General features: G+C 48.3%; 1 protein-coding gene across 4 annotated transcripts; it reads left to right on the forward strand.

Annotated features, from left to right (window-relative positions):
• The first annotated feature begins 5,290 nt into the window (after nt 1–5,290).
• Nucleotides 5,291–13,619, forward strand: LOC118095891 (trans-1,2-dihydrobenzene-1,2-diol dehydrogenase-like). 4 transcript variants are annotated; one of them, XR_004693838.2, is made up of 9 exons: nt 5,291–5,904; nt 6,959–7,069; nt 8,192–8,303; nt 9,191–9,354; nt 9,493–9,745; nt 10,634–10,758; nt 11,216–11,366; nt 11,452–11,618; nt 13,015–13,619. XR_004693838.2 is itself a non-coding variant. In XM_035137212.2 (8 exons), exons 1-8 carry the CDS (start codon nt 5,812–5,814, stop codon nt 11,559–11,561), a joined length of 1,119 nt encoding a protein of 372 aa, XP_034993103.1. In that variant the 5' UTR covers nt 5,292–5,811; the 3' UTR covers nt 11,562–12,077. The 4 variants fall into 4 exon arrangements, 2 of the variants coding, with proteins under 2 accessions (XP_034993103.1, XP_034993104.1); XR_004693837.2 differs by having other exon boundaries at nt 5,292–5,904; nt 11,452–11,656; XM_035137212.2 differs by lacking the exon at nt 13,015–13,619 and having other exon boundaries at nt 5,292–5,904; nt 11,452–12,077.
• The last annotated feature ends 1,096 nt before the right edge of the window (nt 13,620–14,715 follow it).

The following is a 14,715-nucleotide window of genomic DNA, read 5'->3' on the forward strand; positions in this document are numbered from 1 at the left end:
CACCCCGGTAACGGCTAGCCCCAGAGGTCCAAACCATGCCAGTCCCAGTAAGCTAACGTAGGGGCCCTTAACTACCAGCAAGTCCAATTGTTGCTTTCGCCCTCGATATTGCACCCTGAAGGTCCCCACCCCCATTGTAGGGACCTTACGTTTCTGGAAGTCCCGGAGGGTGAATGGGGCCGGCCTTAGTTTGGGACCCCCATTAGGGCACAGTTCCCTTAATGTTCGGGCCGAGATTATAGATAGAGTTGAACCCGTGTCCAGCTCCATGCGGCATGGGGCTCCCTCTATCTGTACCTCTATATAAATTTTCTCTGTGCTGGGATGGGGCAACTGGAATACCTGGTAGTCCGTGATCTCCGTCGAGTTGCCTTGGTGCATGGTGCCGTGTGACCTGGGGCTCCTGGGTCGGTCATCTGATGCTTGTCGACGGGTGAGTCGAGCCTGACACACCCGGGCGATGTGTCCCAATTTTCTGCACTGCCTGCACTCTGCGTTGCGGAAACGACAGGTCCTCCTCTCGTGGTTCTCCCCGCAGCTTGCACAGTTCCCTCCTTCTCGTCGAGGCTGCTGTGGTGTGTGTGCTGCTTGAGTGCGCCGCTGTACTCGGTGTACTTCCTCCCTGTCAGATTCGGATTCGTCGGTGAGGTCTTCGTGGTAGACCCTCGGTTGGGATGGCGGGGCCGGTCGTGCCTCTTGCGTTGACCTCTCGGCGGCTTCGGTTGCCAGGGCTTCCTCCAGAGCAATCTGGAACGTGAGGTCTTTTTTGGCGTAGAGGCGTCGTTGTAACATCTCGTCCCTCAGGCCACCGACGAGGCGGTCACGAAGCATGTTTTCCAACTCTGAGAAGTTGCATAACCGGGCGGCTTGGCGGAGGGAGGTCACAAACCCAGTTATGGTTTCCCCCGGGGCTTGCCGCTTTGCGTAGAAGGCATTTCGGCAAGCTACCACCGAGGGCTGTGGTGAGAAGTGCTCCTTCAGCCGTTCCATTATTGTTTTGTAAGAGACGGTAGCGACATCTCTAGGTGCAAGGAGAGCCCGGGCGATTTCAAACGTCTCCTCTCCACAGACGCTGAAGAATGTCGCCCTCTTCATGGCATCGTTGGTGACTTCTTTCGCTTGCAGGAGGAAGTTGAAACGAGCGGCGTACCCTTCCCAGTCTCCTGATGCTGGTTTGAATGGCGAGAAGCTGCTGTCAGTTGCCATTCTGGGTTCCTTGGGTCCTGGAGCTGAAGCCTGGATGCACAGTGCGATGCAGCGGTGCAGCAGGTGGCGGTGCTGTGGTGCAGTGCGTGGTGGCGGTCAGCTCAGCAGGATCCCACCTTCGTCGCCAGTGAAATATACTCGGAGTCGAGAGTGAATTTCATGCTCTTTATTCAGCTCATAGTCATCAAGGAGGAGAAGAGAAGACAAATGGCTCTTTTCCCAAAACCATCTGCTTATATACATTATTTACACAATGGGCCTTGCGTGATTGGCTACTTCAGGGCTACACCTGTGGGCCAATTATATTGTGGATTGACTTCTGCCTGCAGCCTGATTGGCTGCTCCTACAGGCCAATCAGGTAGCAGATTCACTTCTGCCAGCCGCCTGATTGGCTGCTCCAGCAGGCCAATCAGGTTGCGGATTCACTTCCACCTGGAGTTGGATTGGGTAGCTCCCGCTGATTCTGAATCCTATTGTTCTAGGATTCAGCTCAGTACATAACAGTATGTTTAGCCTGGAGAAGAGAAGGTTAAGGGGTGATATGATAGCCATGTTCAAATATATAAAAGGTTGTCATATAGAAGAGGGTGAAAGGTTGCTTTCTGCTGCTCCAGAGAAGTGGACACGGAGCAATGGATTCAAGCTACAAGAAAGAAGATTCCACCTAAACATTAGGAAGAACTTCCTGACAGTAAGAGCTGTTCGGCAGTGGAATTTGCTACCAAGGAGTGTGGTGGAGTCTCCTTCTTTGGAGGTCTTTAAGCAGAGGCTTGACAGGCATATGTCAGGAATGCTTTGATGGTGTTTCCTGCTTGGCAGGGGGTTGGACTGGATGTCATGTGGAAACACACACACACAAACACACACAAACACACACACACACACACACACACACACACACGTAAAATGTTCTTGAACAAGGCATGATCATTCCACATTAAATGCATTGGATTCATAGCTGCCAAGTTATCCCTTTTTTACAGGGATTTTCCCTTATGCTGAATAGGCTTCCTCGCGAGAAAAGCGAAAACTTGGCAGCTATGATTGGATTGTATCCAATTAAGTCATTGTGACTTCCTCTCACACAATAGAGCTTCCTCTCCTCTCGCTGGGTGCCCACCAAATCTGCCTGAGAGAGTGGCAAGGGCTGGCGGGGAGCAGAGGGGGCGGGTGTTGCACAAGCAGAAGTTGTTCCATGAGCTTCAGTTATTGGATTCAAGCCTCTCCTCTGCTGTTTGGTTGCTGTAGTATGCTGCCCTCTTTTCAGCCCTCTAGGGGCACATTCCCCCCAGAAGACCAGTCTGCCCGAGAAATATGGAAAGTGTTGGCTCCAGTACTGTAGTGGCAAATTCAGATGTGCTGGGTCATGACGATCTGAGCCATGCCCTCTCACAAGCCACACACACACCCTTTCTAAGCTTATACAGCCTTCTAAGATTTGCCATCTGGTACGGAGGCTGAGACCCTACCTGCCCGCAGTGCATGCTCTAGTTATCTCCCGCTTGGACTACTGCAATGCGCTCTATGTGGGGCTACCTTTGAAGGTGACCCGGAAACTACAACTAATCTAAAAGGGATTGTGGCAGTGGCCCAAAGGGCCATAATTAAGGTGATAATGTAAATCCCTATAAATCTTGGAATATGCTTATAATAGAAGAGTTATGGTAACCTGTTGCTTTAAGAAACTCATGATTTGGCAAAGAGGGATTTGGGAAAGAAAGAAAGACTGTGAATACGTCAGTCACAAAGATGCAATTCATAAGCTAGAACATATGTTGATACATAGTGCAGATGCCTACAAGTAACACAAGTTCCCATACATGCAAACTAACAAAATGTAACAGATTGCTGAGAATCAAGGTTTAGGTAGCAATGCTTTATTGTCCATGCGTATTAAACTCATAGCTGCCAAGTTTTCCCTTTTCTCGCGAGGAAGCCTATTCAGCATAATGGAATTTCCCTTTAAAAAAGGGATAACTTGGCAGCTATGATTAAACTACCGTAGAATGAAGTAATGATGGACATGCGTACTAAACTAGAATGAGGTACTGTAATGATGAATATGATTGGTTAAATTGAAATTATTTGTTTGAAATGTTATAAATTCCCCTGCCCCACGTTGGGTGGGATTGCAGATTCGACTGTAACCTATTGCTTTCCAATAAACAACAATGGACTCCTAAACTCCTCTTGTCTCTGAGTTTTATTGGCGTAACTCAGAAGATAAGCCATTTTTGGCTTACAACAGGATCAGTAGGAAAAGGACCGAAAATAAAATCACCAGTGCCGTAAGGCCTGTATACAAATCTACAGTGTGAACCACACTTGGAATGCTGTGTAAAATGATCAAGGGGGTGGAGCAACTACCTAATGCGGAAATGTGTTGGGCTTTCTAGTTTAGCAATAAAGAGAGATTATACATAGTATAGAGAAAGTAGATTCAGGTAGGTAGCTGTGTTGGTTTGATGCAGTTGAAATAAATAAATAAAATTGTCCAGCAGCACCTTAGAGACCAACTAAGTTTGTTCTGGGTATAAGCTTCCGTGTGCATGCACATTTCTTCAGATATTCTTCAGGCCCACGAAAGCTTATACCCAGAACAAACTTAGTTGGTCTCTAAGGTGCTACTGGACAATTTTTTTATTTTTATTTATTTATAGAGAAAGTAGATAGACTTTTTCTCCTTCTGTCATAACATTAGAACTCAGCGGAGTTGTCCAATAAAGCTGGATGGAAGAAGATTCAGGACAAAGGATGTTTCCAGTGAGATGGGTATTACTGGTGGAATGGGTGCTCCCAGGATAGGCACCTTTTTCACAGCACCCACACAGCATTCTTAGCAAACAATACCAGTCCATATCTCCTGCCACCCTCCAGTTTAATCCAGATATACCCTTTCTAGAAAAAAAATCTGAGAAACTAGAACAAAGGAACAAACCACACCCTGTGGCCAATGACCTGTTTGTCTCAGTGAGCCATTTGCCAATGAAGCCCTGAAGTACGCCTTCACAAGGTGCCCAGTTAATCTGTGGAACTCACTGCCACATGGACACCATGTGGTCTGAATCCAGCAAGGCTCCTTTTGCAGAGGGGCCATAGCTCAGTGGTGGAACATCTGCTTAGCATGCAGGAACCCCCAGGTTCAATCTTCGGCCTCTCCAGGCAGGGGTGGCCCATGCATGAGGCAAGATGAAGCCACTTGCCTCAGGTGGCAGATCTGACCCCTGAGTCCACGCTGCCAGCCTGCCCAGGATTTGCCCTCACCACTGCCACAGTACCGTCGTCCTGACCACATAACCCTTGCCACTGCTGCTGCATTGTGGCGGCAGCGGAGGTGTGCCAGCAGGACAGTGAGGGGTCCAGGATCTGTGGGGCAGGGGGTAGCATGGGGGTGCTTTGCCCACAGTGGCAAAAAATCCTGGGATGGCCCAGTCTCCAGGTATGTGTGGGGAAAACTCCTGTCTAAAACCCTCAGGAGCTGCTGACAAGTCAATGTAAACAAGGCAGTGTAAACAGGACAGCTTCCGACATCCCCTCCAAGTGTCCCAAGATTTTCCAGGGACAGTCCTGGTATTACGAAAACCACCTGACACACACACCCCCGGGGGCTTCTGATTTGATCCCAGAATGCCCCTATTATACCTGCTGGTTTTCAGAGCACCCAGACACAGATCTTTAAAGCATGGGACTGTGCCTGGAAAGAGCAAGGCCAAATGTAACTGTGGATAACTCCTTGGTGAACTGGCTTGTCCAACCACTTCCCACCCACCCACCCCCCACCCCCCAAAATTGAAGCCCTCTTAAGATACGTACCTGGCTCCTGGAACAACACCCACATACATACCAGTACCTGTGCTGTCCCTTCTCATTCATACAGCTTTATTTAAAGTGATAAATTACTGTGGTTGAAGTGCCCCACTCCAGTCTCTTCTCATTGGCTGTTGGGGTCTGTTCCAAGTTCATCATCCACCCAGTCTTTGTGCTGCCATCACCAAAAGCCATGGGGATGGAGAAGGAGAAAAGGGCATCTTCCCTTCTCTCCCACATACCCGATCTCCAGCACAGATGCTTTATGCATCTAAGTTAGAGGGAATGAATCCTAGATATCATATTATCCCTAAGCCCACCTGCCTCGGATCATCTTCCACGCTGATATATCACTGTCAAAATGGAAGCCACAGGGGCACTCTCAATGTCATGGGCCAGCATAGAGCGGTGGCGTTAATAAGCAACAGCCAAAGAAAGCTGCTAGCAAGTGTTTTGCATCAGTCAGTCGGCCCTTTCTCCAATGTTTTCCAGCCTAGCAGGATCTGCCATGAATAAACCCTGGCCCAAAAGCTTGTCCTCCTCACACCCAAAAACCTGTGTCCTGTGAGGACAGTGCTCTCTTGAACTCAGTCTCATGATTCCCAATCAGAGGGATTTGCTTCCCCCTGCTGGTTCTCTCGCTCCATAGCTGGGCAGGTGCCCAAGTCCAGAGTCCAAGCTTCATGGACGTTGACTGAGGGGCAGCGGTCCTTTCCCTGCGCTAGAAGCCACCCCAAGCACTGCTTGCCTTTCTCCGTCCACACACGGCGCCTCTCTCTCTCTTCCTCTCTGCTACCATGACGGCCACCCGCTGGGGGATCTGCTCTGCCGGCAAGATCAGCCACGATTTTCTAGTGGCTATGAAGACTCTGCCATCAGAGGACCACAAGGTAATAAGTGGAGCACAGACCGAAGATGGATGGAGGGGGGCTATTCCCACCTATGGAACTGAATGGGAAGTTCAAACTGGGGAGGGCACCTGGTCCCCGGGAAAGAAGGGAGAACTAGAATTAAAGAGACTGGGGTCTCTGGAAGCCAAGATGCTAAATCAGGGGTGGGGAATCTGTCACCTTCCTGATGATGTTGGACTACAAATCCCATCATCCCTGACCATTGGCCGGGCTGGCTGGGAGTGATGGGAGTTGGCGACCCACAACATCAGGAAGGCCAACCGTTTCCATCCCTGTGCCAGATCACTGGAGAAGGCAGGTGGTTCTGTGGTTTCCATTATAGATGCGATTCAGAAGAAGGTAGTGGGGCTGGCTTTAAGGAAAGGGGCAATTTAGATTCCTATATTCAAGAAATTGTGAACCTGGCGGCTCTCCCTGGCCTACTAACTAGACGCTCCTAAAGAAGACCTATTTGTTGGGTATTCATCCTGATTTACTTGTGTAGCTACTATTCACCAGTAGCTGGCAGGTTCTGTCTGATCTGGGCAGTGGACCTCCCATCCATAGTTGCACTAGCCCGGTGGTTCTCAAACTTTTTTTCTCTGGGCCACACTTTCTCGTGCCACACCGGGTTTTTTTATTGATAAGGAATACATTGGAATACAAAAAAGAAACAACAAGCTGTGCTTGATTTATAAGAACACAACTGCTTCATGATAAGATTGTGGGACATTCAAAAAGTATAAAACAATGCAGCTGGATTGCTGTGGCCCCTAACTCAGCTGGCAGCCTCCCCTGGGATTCATCTGGCAGCGGGACAAGCAGTCACAGACCCTCCAAATGCCCTTATTTTCCAGGGAAGTCCCTGATCTAGAGAAGCCGTCCCGGTTTCTGTTTTGATCCTGGAATGTGCCACTTTTCCTTAGGATGTCCCTATTTTCATTGGAGAAATGTTGCAGAGTATTGAGTTAACCGACCCCTGAACCATCTGAAGGCATTCCTGTATAGGGAAGGGTTTCTTACTGTTTTATTATCTTTTTATGCATGTTGGAAGCTGCCCAGAGTGCTGGGACAACCCAATAAGATGTGTGCGGGGTATACTGCAAATAGTAAAGCTATTATTATGAGATGGGACGTCCCTATTTCCATCGGAGAAATGTTGGAGGTATGCAGTCACAAGTCTCTGTACCAGGCACCCCCAAACTGCGGCCCTCCAGATGTTTTGGCCTACAACTCCCATGATCCCTAGCTAGCAGGGAAGATGGGAATTGTAGTCCAAAACATCTGGAGTTTGGGGATGCCTGCTCTATACAATGTCTAATCCAGTTGACAGCCCCAGGAAAAGCAGATAGGCTTTTGGCTTGATCCAGCAGGCCTCTTCATAGGTTATGTTCCTGTCTGCAGATGGAGGATGAACAAGCAAAAGGCCCTCTGGAAATAATACCGTAGCTGCTCAATCTGGACAACATACACCCAGACAACACCATTATCTGGACAACATACACCCAGACAACACCATTACTGGCCCCAACAACATCCAACATACCATCTCAGGACTATTTAATTGCTCATCTTCTAACATTGTGTATGCCATCAAATGCCAACAGTGCCCTTCAGCTCTCTATATTGGACAAACAGGCCAAACCCTACGCCAAAGGATAAATGGACATAAATCTGACATCAGGAACCAGAAGACAGAAAAACCAGTAGGAGAACACTTCAATCTCCCAGGACATTCTATACAAGATCTCAAAGTAGCTGTCTTACTACAAAAGAATTTCAGAAATAGACTGGAAAGAGAAGTTGCTGAACTGCAACTTATCACCAAGCTCAAAACCATGGAGGGACCTGGTTTGAACAGAGATATCGGATTCTTATCTCATTATACATGATAAGCGATCTTCAGCCATCTCAACCCTTGCTTTTTCATGCAAAACCATTTGCAGTCGTTTGCGGTCATCAACAGCTATCAGTCAGTCAATCACCCATTTCCACCACCCTTCTGAGTGATCCCCCCTCCCCATCCCCACCCCTCCCCACCCCTTCTCTACATAAGTGCCTGGAAACTTCCATTTCACTGTATCTGAAGAAGTGTGCATGCACACGAAAGCTCATACCAAAATAAAAACTTAGTTGGTCTTTAAGGTGCTACTGAAGGAATTTTTTTTATTTTACTTCAATCTGGACAAGCCCTTCCAGCAGAAGGTGGTCTTTCTTTATGTTCCAGTCCTGTACTGTTTTAGAGTCATACTCTGTTCCTCTGTCTCTCGCCCCACCCACCTCCCAGGTGTTGGCCATTGCTTCTCGGGAGCTGAGCCGGGCACAGGAATATGCCAAGAACCACAGCATCCCCAAGGCCTATGGCTCTTACGCAGAACTGGCTCAGGATCCGGACATTGGTGAGAAAGCTTCCTCGAAACCCCGGGAACATCTGGAGAGAGGAAACTGCCTTGTTCCAAGTCAGACCATGGGGTCCATCCAGCTCAATATGGTCTATACTTGACTTGCCCCACCTGGAGATGCTGGAGGTGGAATCTTCAGGTCTTCTGCATGTGCAGCAGATGTGCCACATCTGTCCCCCCAAGGGAGAGGGGAAATCCCCTTCTACCGTACGAAGTAAACTGGGTTTTGGAATGGGAACATCATCCAACAGGGGTGGAGAAGCTTTTCCAACCTGGGGGTCACATTCCCTTCTGGGCAACTTTCCAAGGGCCACATGTCCCTGGTGGGAGGGGGCAGAGGGAAAAGTGGGCGGAGCAAACGATATGCATGTTTACATTTGTCCAGTAGACCATTTTCTGTTGGGAATGGATTGTAGGTTTAGATCTAAACCTCCTACAGGCATAGGAGAAATAGGAAACATGCATTTGTGATTTTGGCTGCAAACACCACAGTTTCTCTTTCACCCCTTTCTGTTTTCTTTCCAAACAAGCAAGAAGCATTGTTGGAGTTCAAGGGCATATTCCAGCCAAGCTAAATCACTGAAGGAGGGTGAGAAGCAAGGCCATTGAGGAGTGGGGCTTGAGGCAAGGGGGTGCAGGGAGGGAAAGTACCAAGAGCAAAAAAAAGGGGGGGAGATGGGCAGGCCTGGAGGGTCTCCCCAACCATTCAGACTCTAGCTGTATACATTGGAAGTGCATTTAAAGCACAAGAATCCTGAGAACTGTCGCTTTGCTAAGGGAGGTGTGCTTTAAATGTATGGCTCTGCCTCTTTCTCAAGATAAATGTTGGCTGTGGCTGAGCTCAGGAGCGAAGCTTTCCTCCGGACTTCCCTTTCTTTTTGCAGATGTGGTGTATGTGGGAGTTGTGCACCCCCACCACCTGCCAGCCACCCTCCTCTTCATCCAGGCTGGGAAAAACGTGCTCTGCGAGAAGCCCCTGGGCATGAACGCTGCAGAGGTCAAGAAGATGGTGCAGGCAGCTCGGGAAAAGGAGGTCTTCCTCATGGAGGTAAGAGGCAGAAGCGCTCCCTGAAGGCCAAAGGGGCACCATATGGAACTGATGGGCTTTGGTCTGGCATCTCCAACAAAGGGAGCACAAACCCCTGGCATGGGGCTGCAGTAGGCGAATGTTCTGATTTGTCCTCAGGCTTGCTGGACCCGCTTCTTCCCTGCTTTGGAGAAGATCCGCTCTCTGCTCGATCAAAAGACTGTTGGGGATGTGTTAGTGGTTCAAACCGATTTTGGTGTCCCTAACCAAACTGTCCCCAGGGCTGTGGAGAAAGATCTTGGTGGAGGCGCCTTACTGGATATTGGTGTCTACTGTGTTCAGCTGGCCTGCATGGTTTTTGATGGGGAGAAGCCAGAGTCCATTGTGGCCTCAGGGTTCTTGCATGGAACAGGTTAGTATTGGGTTGGTCCTGGTCCCCTCCAGAGGTCAGTATTTTGCACAAGGGGTTCAAGTGTACACCAGATACAGTGGCACCTTGGTTCTCAAACTTAATCCGTTCCAGAAGTCCGTTCCAAAACCAAAGCGTTCCAAAACCGAGGTACGCTTTCCCATAGAAAGTAATGCAACATGGATTAATCCGTTCCAGACTTTTAAAAAAACAACCCCTAAAACAGCAATTTAACATGAATTTTACTATCTAACGGGACCATTGATCCATAAAATGAAAGCAATAAACAATGTACTGCAGTCACACAATCAATCAGCCAGTATCTGAACTGGGTTCCACACAGTCAGAAAAACAAAGCAAAAAAAGCCGCAAAAACAAAAACTCAAAATAAATAGCAAAAACAGACAGACCTCGGTGTAACACTCAAAACGGAAGCAGGGTACTCAAACCGGAAGCATAACACTCAAAATGGAGCACATTCGGCTTCCGAAGAAAGTTTGCAAACCGGAACACTTACTTCCAGGTTTGTAGTGTTTGAGTAACAATGCGTTTGAGAACCAAGGTACCAGTGTACCACTGCGGTAAGGCCGCGAATATAAGCCACACTTTAACTTTTCACAACCCATTTTTTTGGGGGGGGGGGAGTGCAGCTTATATTTGGGCCAATGCGGTACTTAGTAGGAAAGCTGCATTGTGCTTTAAATGTGTGGTGTGTGTGTGTGTACACAGCCCAGTTTGTGAAGAATTGCCTTCAGGGGTATAATACGTGCAAATAGGTCCAGACTAGGTAGGAAAAACAAGATCTCAGTGTGCAGTGGATGCAGAATATAATGCGGCTAACACAGCCTAACTGGCATGTTGGTATAATCACTGTTGCTTGTTTCCCCCAAGGGGTAGATGAAACAGCTTCAGTTATCCTGAATTACTCTGGCCAACGCCAAGCTGCCCTCACTTATACCATGATGGCCTGGATGCCCAACAAAGCCAGCATTACTGGCACCAAGGGGATAATTGAGGTAAGTCCTGGACCACATGGAGAAGGGGATACACTTTGCATCTTCCCAGAAACAAAAGGAAGCTTCAGGAGGATCACAATCCAGGATTCCGTAGGCTCTTCTAGGGACCAAGATGGTAAGGAAGGATGGTTTGGGTGGGTGGGGGTAGGACAGAGAAAAGCACACATACACACACGTGTGTGTATCCGGAGACCGCGGAGTTAAAACAACAACCACCAGGTAGAAATTTATTTAATTTGCACATTTCGCACTGAATGGAAGAATCAACTTTTGACCTACGTGCAAAATGTTGTGGAAAACATAAATGTCAGCATAAGCATGGCCCGGAGCTTCCCTCCTGGGAAAGTTTGAGCCCCATAACTATATCTTTACAAATGAATTGCCCGAAACAACCCCTTTCTGAGAGCTCTAGGGCCTATTTTGGTATATGCTTCCACTCACAGCTGTGTTCCCGCAGATCCCCGGTCCCTTCTGGTGCCCAGACGAGTTGGTTGTAAATGGACAGAAGGAAGAGTTTCCTCTTCCTCATCCTTCCCAAAAACTGTACTTCATCAAATCCACTGGCCTGCGCTATGAAGCAGAACATGTCAGGCAATGTCTCCTTCAAGGTAAAAGTCTTGGGCACTCCTGGGCGGACTGTGCACAGCAGCAGAGCATCCTGACTTATTCTCCTTTCTCTTTCCTCTCCCTCAGGCCTGAAGGAGAGCCCCATCATGTCTCATGGAGACAGTGAGCTTCTCCACTCTATCCTGGATGAAATCCGTAGGCAGCTGGGGGTGTCCTATCCTCAGGACCACGCATGACCCATTCCAGGCGAGGCGGCAGCTAGACCAGATTTTACTATCAGAAACGCCAGTCTGGTGGGTGGATTTGCAACAAATGCCAGCAAATACTGATTGTAAGCTTTGGAATAAAATGCAATTAGATGCAAAGCGTCTGCTTATTATGTGAATCTCGTCCGCCATGAGATGTCGATTTATTTTACATTCTGTAAATAGAAGCCTAAGATTTGTTGTGTTTTGCCTTTTTATGAGTTTTGTAGCCTCTCAATTTTTCCTTTCCAAATTTGGCATTTTAAACTTAAGGTTTGGAGCTGGAGCAGGTAAAAGATCCGACTCAACCCAAACAGGAGTGGCAGGTACCATCGATCAGCTGGCCAGTAGAGCCGGTAAAGACCTGGGTTTCTCAAACCGCAACCAACTGATCATCAGGTCTTGTAAAGCATGGAGCCTCACATGACCCGAGGATCAGCAGATTGCACTTGCCAAGTGCTAAGCATGGGGCTTGCCAAGTCCTCTGCATAGTGATCTACAAGCGCTGACCATGATTGTCAGCATTTTGCAGGCTGTGCCTTTGTCCGCATGGATTGTGCCAGTATAAAGACAACGTTGATTAAAGTTTAACCATTGCTGACATGTATTAATACAGCAATGTTTAAAAAGCTGGGTCTCTGCCCCTCTCTCTGCCAAGCGGTGGCAAGAGCCCATGGGGTCCCAGGCGCACACACAGGATCTGTGTCCCTTTGAAGAATAAAAGACACAGAATAAAAGATGGTTTATTCACCTATTTACACCTTCAGTTTGCATGGAGGGAGTCCAGATCTTACAACATGGCCCACAGCAGTGCAGGGAACCTTTTGTCTCCCTTTCCAAGACGGATCTCAGCCCATCTTCCTCCTTCTCTCTCCCAGAAACCCCTTGCTTGAAAACTCCCTTTTCCTGTCCTCTCAGTTGGGTGTCATTCTAGAGTGAATGCTTTGAATAATTTCTTTTATGTAATGCACAGGCATAAAATTGAAGCCCCCCCTTTACCCCCCATTGGTGCTCTGATCCATTTTTGGGGATCCAAGGACGCCCAAAAATGGGTGGTTGGTGGAAGGACTTTGAGTGAGAGGTAGGGAAGGAAAGACCTCCAAGGGTGAGGGACTGGGAGAAGAAACGAAAGCTCCCAAGTGAGAGCTGGGAGGGTCCACCACTTTCTGTGTGAGACAAGAGCAGGCATCCCCAAACTGCGGCCCTCCAGATGTTTTGGCCTACAACTCCCATGATCCCTAGCTAACAGGACCAGTGGTCAGGGATGATGGGAATTGTAGTCCAAAACATCTGGAGGGCCGAAGTTTGGGGATGCCTGGACAAGAGCTACCTTTGAGAGAGGCCTCACCTTCTTTTCTTTTCACTCTCTCCCTTTGTTTTTATTTAGATTACCGTAGTTTCTTTTATTGTATTATCAAAAAGTTTCTATCCAACTTGGCCACAGGTCGGGTGGGATAATGATCTACTGCACCTGATCTTGTCTGACGGTCAGCAGCATTCCAGAGCGGCTGCCAACAGGGCAGAGGGAACAATTCTACCTGGAGATCATGCAGATTGAACCGGAACGTTTTGCAGTTTCTTTACCACTGATCAACGTTGGAGCCACCTTGGGAATTCTGCAGACTCACTTGGTGGGATAGCAAGGGACACGGAGGGGATCAGTAAATGCCATAAGGCAAGAGCAACTGGACTGCAAACATTATGAAGAAGTCCCTACGGTTGTCCTGTGAGTACTGTACGTACAATAAATCCCTTTGTTCTCATTTTGCCCCATATAAATGAGAAAGCCAATGTGAGGACTGTTTGCAATTAGCCATTTTGCTATTGCACCCCTATTGCGGAGCCTATGGAAGCTCTCATCCCAGCCTTGCAGAATGAAATTACAGCAGAAGAAAGAATCGGGGAAGCGCAGCCTCTTATCTCTGTTGCGTTGCTTTTGCAAGGAGTTGAGCAGCAATCCTGCCTCATTGTGTTTGATGACCACCCATCCAAGTTCTCTGGACGGTTTGATGATGATGATAATTGTAATTATAATTTATTTGTACCCTGCCCATCTGGCTGGGTTTCCCCAGCCACTCTGGGCGGCTTCCAACAAAGATTAAAAAATACATTAAAATGTCACACATTAAAAACTCCCCTGAACAGGGCTGCCTTTAGGTATTTTCTAAATGTCAGGTAGTTATTTATCTCTTTGACATCTGATGGGAGGGCATTTCACTGGGTGGGCGCCACTACCGAGAAGGCCCTCTGCCTGGTTCCCTGTAGCTTTGCTTCTCACAGTGAGGGAACCGCCAGAAGGCCCTCAGTGCTGGACCTCAGTGTCCGGGCAAAACGATGGGGATGGAGACGCTCCTTCAGGTATACTTATGTTTACATAAACAACAGAAGCTGTACTAAAAAAGACTGAAAGCAAGAGGATTCTTCACTCAACAGCAAGTCTCGCTGTGTCTGATGCTTACTCTGAAGTAACAACAGGATTGATGCAAGGCCTACAAAGCTAGAGGCTGACATTTTGCTTTATGATTGACGCGCACGAGGCACAAATGAAGAGGAGGCTGGGGCATACCCGTCAACTCCCGGATTGAAAAATCCAGGATCAGCAGCGGCGCAGCACCAGAAGTCTGGACATGCGTAGAAGCGACTTCCGGTGCCAGCGCTGCCCGATTTCCGGTGCCCAGACATGGGAAGAGCGGCACCCGAAATTGGTTCTACGCATGTCCAGACATGCGCAGAAGGAGCCTCCCTGGCCAGCAGGAGCTGCTCTGAAAATCTGGGAGAATTACGGGATATTTCGCCATTCGGGATAACAGCGGGAAATGGCTTTAAAAACGGGGGTTTCCCGCGAAAAATGGGAGACTTGGCAGCTATGGGCTGGGGGCGGGACAAGGGTTCATGCACATCGTAGAATGGGAAGGGAATTTCCCATAATGGCGCCTATGTAGAATGCTTCGTGCGCTACCTCCTCCCTAAAAATACCTCACTTCTGGTTGGTATGCAATTCCCCCACCTCCGCTTCTTAACAGAATAAGATTCTCATGTTTCCATATACTGTACCCACAAAGGGGGGGGGGAGGAAATAATGATCCAGGAAGAAATAAAAAAGTTACCAAGAACTTCACATAGTAAAAGACCAGAAATATATCTT

This window comes from Zootoca vivipara, chromosome 13, assembly GCF_963506605.1.
Source record: "Zootoca vivipara chromosome 13, rZooViv1.1, whole genome shotgun sequence".
Taxonomy (NCBI): domain Eukaryota; kingdom Metazoa; phylum Chordata; class Lepidosauria; order Squamata; family Lacertidae; genus Zootoca; species Zootoca vivipara.

Excerpts from the sequence above, each read along its gene's own strand:
- LOC118095891 (XM_035137212.2), top strand. The coding sequence starts at position 5,812 with ATGACGGCCACCCGCTGGGGGATCTGCTCTGCCGGCAAGATCAGCCAC. Across the intron at positions 9,355-9,492 it reads AGGAGGTCTTCCTCATGGAG|GCTTGCTGGACCCGCTTCTT; the intron begins GTAAGAGGCAGA and ends ATTTGTCCTCAG. Across the intron at positions 9,746-10,633 it reads AGGGTTCTTGCATGGAACAG|GGGTAGATGAAACAGCTTCA; the intron begins GTTAGTATTGGG and ends GTTTCCCCCAAG.